The sequence below is a fragment of the Gekko japonicus genome, unplaced genomic scaffold, assembly GCF_001447785.1.
Source record: "Gekko japonicus isolate JY-2015 unplaced genomic scaffold, Gekko_japonicus_V1.1 scaffold4718, whole genome shotgun sequence".
NCBI lineage: Eukaryota > Metazoa > Chordata > Lepidosauria > Squamata > Gekkonidae > Gekko > Gekko japonicus.
In genome coordinates this window covers 57534-70642 of record NW_015167687.1, presented here as the reverse complement: position 1 = coordinate 70642, position 13109 = coordinate 57534, and the positions used below count along the sequence as shown (strand labels likewise).

The 13109-nt window shown below is 47.6% G+C and overlaps 1 protein-coding gene across 1 annotated transcript in view; it reads left to right on the top strand.

The window, feature by feature from the left end:
- LOC107112933 (elongator complex protein 2-like) overlaps nucleotides 1-13109 on the top strand; it is a gene marked incomplete at its 5' end in the record, with an annotated part of 22094 nt that overhangs the window by 4821 nt on the left and 4164 nt on the right. Inside the window, 3 exons of the mRNA XM_015414142.1 lie at nucleotides 2872-2993; nucleotides 6920-7062; nucleotides 10893-11006. Coding sequence (XP_015269628.1) covers nucleotides 2872-2993; nucleotides 6920-7062; nucleotides 10893-11006 — 379 coding nt within the window. The remainder of the gene's footprint in view (nucleotides 1-2871; nucleotides 2994-6919; nucleotides 7063-10892; nucleotides 11007-13109) is intronic.

The window sequence follows — 13109 nt, the reverse complement described above, 5'->3', positions numbered from 1 at the left end:
TCTGTCATTAACCATAACATTAAAAAAACAGCGGGGGAACATTTTAACCTTCCAGAACATTCAGTTGCTGACCTAAAAGTAGCAGTTCTCTTACAAAGGAATTTCAAAGGGAGTAGACTGCTGAATGGCAACTGATAATGAAGCTCAAGACAATGCATCCACCTGGACTGAATCGAGACCTAAGTTTCTCATCTCATTACCAATGCAGAGTTCTCCATGCCTGTTACCCCTCTGCATATCTCACCTGAATCCAATCATGCCTGCTATCATCATTCACCTGCTATTGTCCTTTGCCTGCTAATGTCATTCAACATCTGAAATTACTCCACTCTTCAAAATATAGGACAGATGGACACACATTCTAGCTGTATCTGAAGAAGTGAGCAGTGACTTACGAAAGCTCATACCTTGCCACATATTTTGTTAGTCTTTAAGATGCTATTGGACTCTTGCTCTTTTCTACTGCTATTTTATACTAGAGTCGAGTAGTTTATTAGAGAAAGACTCTACGGTTTCGAGTTACCGAGGTTGGTCAGACCTCTCTGGCTCGTCCAGACTATTTCCAACCATAAAAAATGCCATCGTCGTAAAATAATAGTAATTAAAAAGAAAAAGTAGCTCTAAAATAGCGCTGGGATAAAAGAACCCTAGCACCGCGAGGGTCGAGTAGTTTATTAGAGAAAGACTCTACGGTTTCGAGTTACCGAGGTTGGTCAGACCTCTCTGGCTCGTCCAGACTATTTCCGACCATAAAAAATGCCATCGTCGTAAAATAATAGTAATTAAAAGAAAAAGTAGCACTAAAATAGCGCTGGGATAAAAGAACCCTAGCACCGCCACTTGATGTTATATCGTATCAGGGGGAAGGTAAGTCAATCCAGTAAAGTTAAGTCAAGCGTTCATAAAGGTTTTAATAATGTCAACAGAATATACTAATGCCCTACGCGCTAGCAACCTTGCTGCCCAGTTTCCCTGATTTTCTGACAAACCGAGAATCCTGAACAGATGATCATTGTGTGCGTACCATTTTCCTCTGGCTCCAATAGGAAATCCAAAGAATAGTACCTGAGTTACTCCCATCATTTCCATAACCTGATCTTCCAATTCTTTATAGTAGGCCACTTTCTCCATCGCTGCTTGTTCTAACGAATGCCTATGGTGTTCGAACCGCACAGTTACGTCCACATAATGAGAGGGGCCCGAAGAAGGGGGGGGGGGGTGGGTGGTAGGTAGGTAGGTAGATAGATATAGAGAGATTAGATGAGATAGATAAGATAGATAGATAAAATAGATTAGATAAAATAGATAGATGGATAGATAGATTAGATAAAATAGATTAGATTAGATTAGGAGAGAGAGAGAGAGATAGGTTGGGAGAGAGAGAGAGGAAGGAAGGAAGGATTGAAGGAAGGAAGGAAGAAGGTTGGGGGGGAGACAGAGACAGACATTCAGAAAGACAGACAGACAGGCAGAGATGGAGGGAGGGAGGATGAAGGGGGGGGGAAGAAGTCAAAGTGATGGGGAGGAAGGGAGAAAGAGTGAGAGAGGGAAAGAATGAAGGGAGATAGGGAGAAAGGAAGAAAGAGTGAAGAAAGGGGGTAGTGGCGAAAACATGCCCGCTGTGGGCTGGTCAGCACTGCCACCGCCCCTCGCCTGCTCCCCCCGAAAGCCTGTGAAGGGGTGGGGGGGTGGAATGGTGAAAACGTGCCTGTGGTGGGCGGCTCAGCACTGCCACCGCCCCTCGCCTGCTCCCCCTGAAAGCCTGTGAAGGGGGGGGGTGGAGCGGCCAAAAAGGGGCTGTGGCGGGTGGTTCCCCACCCCCGACAGGGAAGGATGTAAATTGGCAGCAAATGCCACCTGGGTTAATTTTAGTGCATGTATGTTTTAATTGTTAAGTTGTTTAAACTAAATTTATTTATTTATTTATTTATTTGTCAAACTTATACCCCGTCCTGCCCGCAAGCGGGCTCAGAGCGGCTTACATAAAAGCATAAATACATTAAAATACAACATTTAACCGTACAATAAAACATTATAAATACAAAGTGCTGGGGGCTAATTAAATTAATCTAGGTGGAATATTACAGGAATAAATTTCCACTGCCCGGACGTTCACGATGTTTCTACTCATAGTCGGTTAGATGTTAAAAACCACGGGCCAAGCTCTGCTGTCACAGCTTGCAATAGGAGCCTACAGTAACGTACAGTAGCGTACAGTAGCGGCGGCCCCTAATTAAATGCCTGGCAGAAAATCTCTGTCTTGCAGGCCCTGCGGACCTGCAAAAGGTCCCGCAGGGCCCTGATCTCCTCCGGGAGCTTGTTCCACCAGGTAGGGGCCGCCACTGAAAAGGCTCCGGCCCTGGTAATGGCTAGCTTGGCTTCTCTCGGGCCAGGGAGGGTCAGCCGATTTTGAGACCCCGACCGTAGTGCTCTCTGGGGTATATACGGGGAAAGGCAGTCCCTCAGGTATGTCGGACCTCGATTGATTGATAACGTACCTGTTGGATGTTGTGTACTGCCCCGAGCCCTTTGGGGGAGGGCTGTCTGCAGATGAAATTCGTCACGCTCCCCAGCCACTCGGCATGGGGGCAGTCTGGTCTCTTAGGCCAAGTCACTTGGTAGGTGATCATCTGGCACGGAATGAAGAGAAGCCCCAGAGGTTTCTGCAGTGGAGGCTGCCGAAGAGTGCCTGCTGAGGTGAGCAGGATGAGGAGAGGGGGGCGCACAGCACCCAGCAGGGTGGGGGCAGACTTATTTATATATTTATCACTTCATCTGTCAGCTGCCCCCACCCTGGATGATGGTTCACTTGCCTTTACTGACATGTTGCAATACGGGAGGGTGATGTTCTTTTGGCCTGTCTCATTCCAGAACCAGCTTTCAGCCTCTTTGCCTGCACAGACCAAAGGACGGCGGTTCACAGCCGCATCATATGGTCCTGCGACTGGACTCCTGACAGCAAATACTTTGTTACAGGAAGCAGGGACAAAAAGGTAAGGCACGCCGAAGGCATGTGTGTTTTGCTGGATGCCATGTTGTGCTCCCGGTGTTGTATGCTGTACGCCAGGGGTAGCGGCAGGCCCTCGTTCTGACCGAAGCACTCCTGTCTGTGAGGAGGTTGGTGCGCTTGCAAGCCGAGAGGGGGCGTCACATTTGGCTAGACACACGCGGAGTCAGCAGCAGCCCAGTGACTGGCCTGTGGCTGTGGAGGTCTGGGGGGTGGGGAGGGGCACCGGCCGCGGCTGTGGTTTCCTCCTGCACGGCTGGGCCCCGCAGGGCTGCCTGGGCAGAGGTCTGGCCTCAAGTGCCAAGCCAGGGGCTCTGGTTTCCCACCATCGGCCCACCTGCTGGGGTTTGCCTGTTGTCAGTGGGTTTTTGACGTGGGGGGATATGTAGGGACAGCTGTTGTTTGCTAGGACAGAACCTTATTCTCTTGGACCCCAGAACCATTATTGAAAGGGCTGTTTGTACCTGAGCTGTCAATAAGACCGCACTTTAGGTGCATAAATTTAAACTCAGGACTACAGAGATGACCATACGTTAGTTCATGCAAAGGTTTTCAGTAATAGTAGTAGTAGTAGTAGTAGTGGTCTGGGGGGCGGGGAGGGGCACCGACCACGGCTTCCTCCTGCACGGCTGGCCCCGCAGGGCTGCCTGGGCAGTGGTCTGGCCTCAAGGGCCAAGCCAGGGGCTCTGGTTTCCCACCATCGGCCCACCTGCTGGGGTTTGCCTGTGGTCAGTGGGTTTTTGACGTGGGAGGATATGTAGGAACAGCTGTTGTTTGCTAGGACAGAACCTTATTCTCCCGAACCCCAGAACCATTATTGAAAGGGCTGTTTGTATCTGAGATGTCAATAAGACCACATTTTAGGTGCATACGTTTAGGACTACAGAGATGACCATAAGTTAGTTCATGCAAAGGTTTTTCACAACAACAACAGCAGCAGCAGCAGCAGCAGCAGCAGCAGCAGGATTTAAACTGCACTGGAAGGCTTGCAGCAGTGGTGGAGAGGAAATCCCCTCAGCAGGAGGACAGCGGCTTTCCTGTCTCCCCTGAGCCTCTCCTCTCTTTCTCAGCATACTATTATTTGAGCACTGACTTCAGTTGCACCATACTTTGCAGCATAAGTGGGGGTGGGCAGACCCCATTCCAAAAGCCTGGCCCTCTGAAGCCTGGCCATGGGAGAGCAGGGGAAATGAGAGGCAGGGACCAATGACGTGTTGCCAGCCCCGCGTCCTGCTAGCAGAGGTGTTTTCCTCTGGCGGAGGGAGCCTTCCCCTGACCCAGGAGATGTCTTGCATTCGGAGAGCTCATTTTCTACTGGAGGAAAGTCCCCTGGCAAGCTGGATGCATCTGTGGGATCCAGCCCAATGTATGCCTGAACACAAGTTTGGATAGGAACGCTTCCTTTCTGAGGTGGTGGTGGGGGGTGGGAGGGAGAAGTGTGGGGTGGTTTGGAAGAGTCGGCAGGGCACGTTTGTGCTGAAAACAAGCCTACGGAATTTCACTGGCCATGAGCTTCTTTTATTAAGCATGCCTTTCCAAACGTTGTTAGCTTTTGATTACCTTCGAATGGCTTTTTCTTCCTGCGAACAAAGGGAACCAAGAGCTTTAAATATTTTGCTTTTTTATACACTATCTGCAATGAGCTATCTTTTTGCTTGGGAGCTCCATCTTCATTTGTAAATCCTACCTTTAGTTGTTACCCTTCTGTAAACCCCTCCCCTGCTTTTTTGGGGGGGTAAATCCTTTCTTAGTTGCCGGGGGTGTTGGGGGGGGGGGGGGGGAGTCCTATAAAGACAGGGTTGTTTTTTCCCCAAATAGGGATTAATCTCCTCTTGTGCCCACTTAGCGACTGTTCTCTCTTTGTTATGACCTTTGCTAATGGGCCACAGTTTCCAGAAGCACTTGCTCTATGTGGGAGGAGCCAGTATTCCTTCCAGACTGGATTACCCCATCGTTATATGTTTCAAATCTGGGCAGATTTGGAGTGCCTCACGGCTTTTCCAGAACCCCAGGCCAGCCTCTGTGTTCATCCACTTTGCTGGGGGGGGGGGGGTTTTGAAGGTTTCATCCTTGCTTGCTTGTTTTTGCATTTCACTGCCAGGTTTTGGTCTGAGGCAAACTTTGCATCTGTAAAATACGAGTCCTGCCTTTGAGCATCTCTGATTGCCTTTGCTGATAACTACATAATTGGCAAGTTGCAAGAATTGTGCTAAATTGGAGCTGTTGCTTCTGATTTTGATTTGTTTTAAAATGTTGCTTAAATTAGTTTTAGACAGTCCATAAACTAAAGGAAAGGTATCATACAATCCGTGATGCAAACGGGCATTTTAATTTTATATTTTGCCGTTGGGTGCTGCCAGCCGCTGTCTTTGCTTCCTCATTCTGGCAACCACAGCTGCAGGTCTAACTATTTATAGGTGGGCACATCTCTGCACTGATCTTCAGTTACATCTTTATCATGTCTTTAGCTGGCTTTCGTTCCCTTTAACCATTGTGACAAAATTCAGAGGGGCAGCTTTATTAATCCATAGTAATAAAACCAGCAAAAAGTCCTGTGGAGCCCCAAAGCATGTGACTTGGTCCGACACTCCGGGCCGCAAAAGCTTTCGTGCAATAATGCGTGTTGGTCTTTAAAGTATCCATGGTCTCTTCGTTGACTGTCTTATGTGCCCTTTTTGGGGTGGGGGAAGTGGTTTGGGTAACAACTCAAGGCACAGTGGCCAAGCCATCGTTTATGAAAACTGGCACCTCTTCCCCTCCCAAGTCCTGCACAAAGAGCTCGTGGGAGGGGGGGGCACGCTGGATCTCGGAGCCGCCCTTAGCGAGGGCTTGCTGCCTCCCACGCGACTTTGGTCAGGCGGTGCTTCTTGACCTCGTGTCAACCCAGTGTACAAATGGCCCTCAAGCCACAATTAAAAAACAATCAAGTCTTTCTTTCTCTGATGGGGAGAGTTTGCCATGGCTCTGTGCCCAAAGGGTGCCTGCTGGCCCACATGGAGGGGGCACTGCCTTAAAGCAGTGGTGTCCAGGAATCACTGTGCAGGGTGGGCAAAGCGCAGTATCTTTCAGCCACATTGGAGGCGCTGAGCAGGACACCGTTCTCCCTGAGGGATTGCATCTCAGTGCCCAGTCACCGATGATGTTCAAGTTGTGTCATGATACTTCGTTGAGAATTTCAGCTGCTCTAAAAGTATTACGTTATCATTGTCAATGTCACAGTTGATGCAGAAGTAGATCATAATTTTATATATTTGAGACAGTGGGAGATCTGAGTCCGCCTGTATCTGGTTTTTACTCTGTCTCTGGTTATTTAATTTATTAGATAAAGACATTTCTATGGAAAGAAAAAGAATTGCTGGTCCGTTTGAACGGAGAGACTCCTTCCCTTTGCCAAGTTCTTCATGGAAGCAAGGAGACACCCGTGTCTCTCTCCCGTGAGAACTTGGAGCCCCTGGAAAACAGGTGGATGAATTTACGGGCTGCTGCTCTGAGCATGGAATCCGAGTATATGTATTTTGCATAACTACATTTCTTGTTTCTGCTGCTGCTGCTGTTGCATTTGAATAGAAGTGCTGTGCTAGCCTGAGTACTTGGGGTGGCCGACCACTGTTGAGAGGTGTGTGTGACCCCATATATTTTGAAGGATTCACAAAATGATGAAGAGGGACGCTGGACAAAGGGGGGGGCAGGTTGGTGAAGAGAAGTGGATATTTAAAATGCTCAGGTCGGTGGTTCCACCCCGGCATGCGTGGAGACAGCGGATTCCTCAGCATGGACAGGAGTGCGACAGAAGGGGATGGCTGCTGCTCCTGGCTCATCCGTGGGTCAGTCCTCTTGTCCCAATGCCTTCTTCTGGGAGTCCCTGTGCCAGCTGAACAGGTTCCGTGAGTGATTCTTTGTGTTTCGAAATAGGTCGTCATCTGGGGCGAGTGTCGCTCAGTGGGGGAGAATAACAAGGAAGACCCGGATGCCGCCAAGCTTTGTTTTTCAGTCCTGGAGGTCGATGACTCGGTCACGGCTGTGGGCGTTGGCCCCGTGCTTGCTTCTGATGGGAGGTACGTCATCTGCATTCTCCGGGAAGTCTTCTGCGTGTGTCCCAAATCCCCAGTGGCCTCTGCACTCTGTGCTGCTGGAGGTGCCCTGAGGCGCTTGTGGTTCTGCCTCGAAACTTGTGGTTTATGTGGTTTCATGTGACTGTGTGCCGTCTGATCCAGCTGCTTGGCTGTAATGTCTGCATGGCGTATGCATCACTTACTACCCATAGGTCCAATGTTACATAGAATCATAGAATCACACAGAGCTGGAAGGGGCCGTACAGGCTGTCTAGTCCAACCTCCTGCTCAATGCAGGATCAGCCTAGAGCATCCCTGACAAGAGTTAAAGACTGCCAGTGAAGGGGAGCTCACCACCTCCCTAGGCCGCTGATTCCACTGTTGCACAATGCTTACTGTAAAAAAGGTTTTTCCTAATATCCCACCGGTACCTTCCCGCCGTTAATTTAAACCCATGATTGCAAGTCCTCCTGTCCTCTGCTGCCAACAGGAACAGTTCCCTGCCCTCCTCTGAGTGACAGCCCTTCAGATACTTAAAAGAGAGCCATCATGTCCCCCTCAATATCCTCTTATTCAGACTCAACATTCTCGAGTCCCCCAGCCTTTCCTCACAGGGCTTGGTCTCCAGGCCCCCCATCATCCTCGTTGCTCTCCTCTGCACGTGCTCCATTCTGTCCAAATCCTTTTTGAAGTGAGGCCTCCAGAACTGCACACAATACTCCAGGGGTGTACAGCGGGACGATGACATCTCGTGATTTGGATGTTATGCCTCTGTTGATACACCCCAAGATCTCTTTAGGCTTTTTTGTCACTGCATCACACATTACATTAGAAGCAGGAAACCAGCCAGAACTGCACACAATACTCCAGGGGTGTACAGCGGGACGATGACATCTCGTGATTTGGATGTTATGCCTCTGTTGATACACCCCAAGATCTCTTTAGGCTTTTTTGTCACTGCATCACACATTACATTAGAAGCAGGAAACCAGCCAGGGAGGCAGTGGGGCCCTTGGATGACCAAGGGGTAAAAGGAGTACTGAAGGATGATAGGGAAATGGCTGAGAAGCTAAATGCATTTTTTGCCTCCGTCTTCACTGTGGAAGATGAGAAGTGCTTGCCCACTCCAGAACCGCTGAGTTCGGGAGGGGTGTTGAAAGACCTGAGTCAGATTGAGGTAACGAGAGAGGAGGTCCTAAAACTGATAGACAACTTAAAAACTGATAAATCACCAGGCCCAGATGGCATACATCTGAGATTTCTGAAAGAACTCAAATGTGAACTTGTGGATCTCCTGACAAAAATATGTAATCTTTCCTTAAAATCTGCCTCAATTCCTGAGGATTGGAAGGTAGCTAATGTCACTCCCATCTTTAAAAAGGGTTCCAGAGGAGATCCGGGAAATTACAGGCCAGTCAGTCTGATGTCGATACCGGATAAATTGGTGGAAACCATTATTAAGGAAAGAATTAGTAGGCACATAGATGAACAAAACCTATTGAGGCAGACTCAACATGGGTTCTGTAAGGGAAGATCTTGTCTCACTAACCTGTTAGTGTTCTTTGAGGGGGTGAACAAACATGTGGACAAGGGGGATCCAATAGATATTGTTTACCTTGACTTCCAGAAAGCTTTTGATAAAGTTCCTCATCAAAGGCTCACATACATTCTGCATTCCATGGCAGCTTTGGAATACACTACACCTTCCATCCTCTACACTGGACAAACAGGCCAGTCCCTTCAACAAAGAATTGATGGACATAGGTCTGACATCAGAAACCACAACATTCAAAGCAGCGGGGGGACAATTTAACCTTCCAGGACATTCAGTTGCTGACCTAAGAGCAGCCGTTCTCTCACAAAGGAATTTGTAAGGGAGATTAGAAAGACAGACTGCTGAATTGGGTGTCAACATGGCAAATGGGGTTCAATGTGGCCAAGTGCAAGGTGATGCACATTGGAGCTAAAAATCCTAAATATAAATACACATTGATGGGGTCTGAACTGGCAGAGACTGATCAAGAGAGAGATCTTGGAGTTGTAGTGGATAACTCACTGAAAATGTTGAGACAGTGTGTGACTGCAATAAAGAAGGCCAATGCTATGCTGGGGATTATTAGGAAGGGTATTGAAAACAGATCAGCCAATATCATAATGCCCCTATATAAATCAATGGTGAGACCTCATTTGGAATACTGTGTGCAGTTCTGGTCACCACACCTTAAAAAGGATACTATAGCTTTGGAAAAAGTGCAGAAAAGGGCAACTCGAATGATAAAAGGGTTGGAACACTTTCCCTATGAGGAAAGGTTAAAGCGCTTAGGGCTCTTTAGCTTGGAGAAACGATGACTGAGGGGTGACATGAGTGAGGTTTATAAGATTATGCATGGGAAAGAACTCGTGGGCACTCCATGAAATTGCTGAGCGGTCGGGTTAGAACAGATAAAAGGAAGTCCTTCTTCACCCAAAGAGTGATTAACACATGGAATTCACTGCCACAGGAAGTGGTGGCAGCTACAAGCATGGACGGCTTCGCCAGGGAATTAGATAAGCATATGGAGCAGAGGTCCATCAGTGGCTATTAGCCACAAGGTATAGTATAGATAGGGACTCTGGGGCAAGGGATGCTCTGTATTCTTGGTGCCTGGGGGGGGCAACAGTGAGAGGACTTCTAGTGTCCTGGCCCCACTGGTGGACCTCCTGATGGCACTGGTATTTCTGGCCACTGTGTGATACAGAGTGTTGGACTGGATGGGCCTTTGGCCTGATCCAACACTGGTGTCTCTTATGTTCTTAATAAGCAATAAAAGGCTACGAAGTATTGAAAAGAGAGGATAGATTGAACAAAAATGTGAAAATACATAGTTAAGATTTTTAAAATTATTTGGAGAATATGTCAAATAAAAGATATAGATTCATAGCCAAACTACTGTTGTTGTTCAGTCGCACAGTTGAGTCCGACTCTTCGCGACCCCATGATGGACCCCATCATCACGCCAGTCCCTCCTGTCTTCTGCCGTACTCTGGAGTTCGCTTAATTTCATATTCGTTGCCTCGATAACACTGTCTAACCATCTCACCCTTCTTCTTTGACCTTCAGTCCTTCCCAGCATCAGGGTCTTCTCCAGGGAGTGCTCCCTTCTCATTTGGTGGCCAAAGTATATGAGCTTCAGCTTCAGTCTCTGCCCTTCTAGGGAACAGTCAGGGTTGAATAAGATAAGAATTCTTTATTTTTAACTATTTGCAAAAGATATACATAAGAATATAAATCGGAATCTAGAAGATAAATATAGTGTATGAGGTCCTTGAATAGTTAACCTGATGATGTATGGAAATCCCTCAATGTATATGTATGTATGTTTGTCTGTATTTGTTTGACTTATAAAAAACAAAAACAATTTAAAAAACACACACATGCAAGAGACTGTTGATGGAGTATTGCACTTTTTTTAATGTTCCCCACTCCCTGGAAATAGAAAATGAAACCCACAGGCCAAGCAAAGGGTTTCTCCTTGGTTTCTTTTTGCTGGAAGCTTTTTATTTTTAGATGAAGCGGAATGGGGGAGGGGGGGAATGGAATCCACCGCTTTCCGTCTGCAGGGGAGCAGTCCTCTTCGCTGCTCCAGCCTTCGGCCTCACCATTCCCCTGTGTGTCTGCGGCAGACCAGCAACCACCTCTTTGTGCTTCCCTCTGATAGTCACACTCCATGGGGCTCTCGTTTTGTTTCAGACGGGATGTTCTCTGGGGGACCACGTAATGGACCATGCTGTGTGTGTGACCGGGTGGCAGGCTGCGCTTCAGAAACCCTGACCTGTCTCTCCTTTTGATGCAGCTACCTCATTGCAGTGGGGACGGAAGGCGGGAAGATCCACTTGTACAAATGGAAGCCGAATGATGAGAGGCTGCTGGGCTCCAACTGGACTCACTGTGCGGAGACTGACGGCAGGTAATGTATTCTGGTGAGGTTTGGGAGCTGCTGGAAGCCAAGCCCTTGTTTTGTCAGTGCCTCGGTGTCTTGGCAGGGCTTGCCTGCTTGTTTTCCACTTGGGGAGGGGGCAGGTTTTAAGAGAAATTCAGGTGGGAAGCTGTGCTGAAGAAGCAGAACAAGGTTTGAGTCCCGTGGGGGCACCTTTCAAGACCAACAAAGTTTTATTCAAAGGTGCCACTGGACTCAGTCTTGGGTCCCTGAAGGCATCGTTGCAAAGAGCTCATTATTTCTGGAGCTGGTGTAGCACAGAGCCCGAGGGGCAAGCTGGGATGCCTCCGGGTTAGAGTCAACCCTGACCAGTGACCGGCCGTGTGATCGTTATCTTTCAGTTCCAGCTCCGCATCTGCAAAATCGGGGAAGTCATTCTCTCCTCACTGAGAGGGCAGCCAAGGATTATTGAGAACTGTTTGGAGGCTCTGTATAAAGCACTGCATTTAAAAAGGCTCTCTATAAAACCCCAGCCCCCAATATAGAAATTAAAAAATATATTGTTATCCTAGCGCAATGAACAATTATTGTTATTCCACACCGACAGTGATTTGCCAACATTGTCTCTGACATTGGACAGAGGAGCTGGCAGATGGGTGTGAATTCCATCTGTGTTTCAAATTGCTCTGTCGTGTTTGTCATTGGGCAGTTTGTAGTATTTGGGCATTGGCCAGTTCTGCCTGCGTGCATGTATCTCTCTGTTTCTCTTCCTCTTGCAAAAACCTCTTCCTCATTCCAGAGCACTATGAGAGGGCAAAGATCCTCCAGATTCCCTTGTTTCTTGGAAAGTGGGGTCTGTCATGTTGTAACAGCAGAATCTGTGAGGCTGAGAACTGAAGAATCCTGCAGGAACGTTGTTCTGGGTGCCGGTGTCTATGAGTGGCTGTACTGGGTGTCTTACTCCTTTGGTCTCAAGGGCTGCAACTTTTCTCTAGAGAAGTGTCAGTCTGTTGCCCAACAATTCCTCTGTATATCCAGCTGCCCTTGGAGTGTAACATAAAGGAAATGATCAGGAGTCAAAGCAATACGATTTAAGGACTGAGTTCTGGTTCAGCTGTTACTGAAGTTGATCTGATCTGTTTTCAGTCTGAGCCTGTATGAGTTCAGTAGCAGGTTGAATTCTGGAAAAGATAACCCATGTTATAAAACTGAATTGTATAAAGTGATGGTGTGTGTGTGTGTGTGTGTTTGGATCCAGACACCTTTTTTTACTCAGTGAATTCCTCTCCTTGGCTAGAGCTCCTGTCCTGGAAGATTTTTATCCCTGGAGGTTCCCTGGTTCCCAGCACCCAAAACCCAATACTGAGATTAAAAATTACCCACATAATGGCTGTATCTATTGATGATTAATTCTGGACGTGGGCTAGGGATGCTGCGCAGCCCCCCCCCCCTATTTGTTTTGGTTCCAGTGCAGTTTTGATTTTAAAAAAGTACTCAGCCTCCCCCCCCCCCTTTCCTGGTTTTTGGGTGGTACCTGAAATGGTGATATGGGCAACTGAAAACCTGTGGGCAGTGCGTTGGGTTGGATCCCGTGGATCCATTGTGCTGCCTGCGGTGCTTTTCTCCCGGGCAAAGAAACTTCCTCTGACACCAAGAGGCTCTTCTTTGCGTCAGGAAGGCTCCATATGCCCAGTTCTTCTTCTCATCTGGGTTAATATCATTTGATTTTTAGTTTTTAACTTATAAAGTGTATGTTCCCAGATTCTTTATAGCTGTAATATTTTATTGACTCACTTGGTACTTTTTTCCTTGGCTGTTTTTGTCATTTGATTTTTAGTTTTTAACTTATAAAGTGTATGTTCCCAGATTCTTTATAGCTGTAATATTGCATTGTCTCACTTGGTACTTTTTTCCTTGGCTGTTTTTGTAGTTCTTGTATTATCAGTCAGTGTGTCCCCTGCGTGCAGATATCTAAATCCGCACATCGGGGGCACCTGGTGGGCAGGAAGATTTTCCTGCGCACGTGGGGCAATGCCCAGGTGTGCAGAAAAATCTGAAAACTGTAAAAAAATATAGGGGGGGTAAATAAATCCCCCCCAAAATAAAAGAGCATCCCCTGTACATGCACAGGGA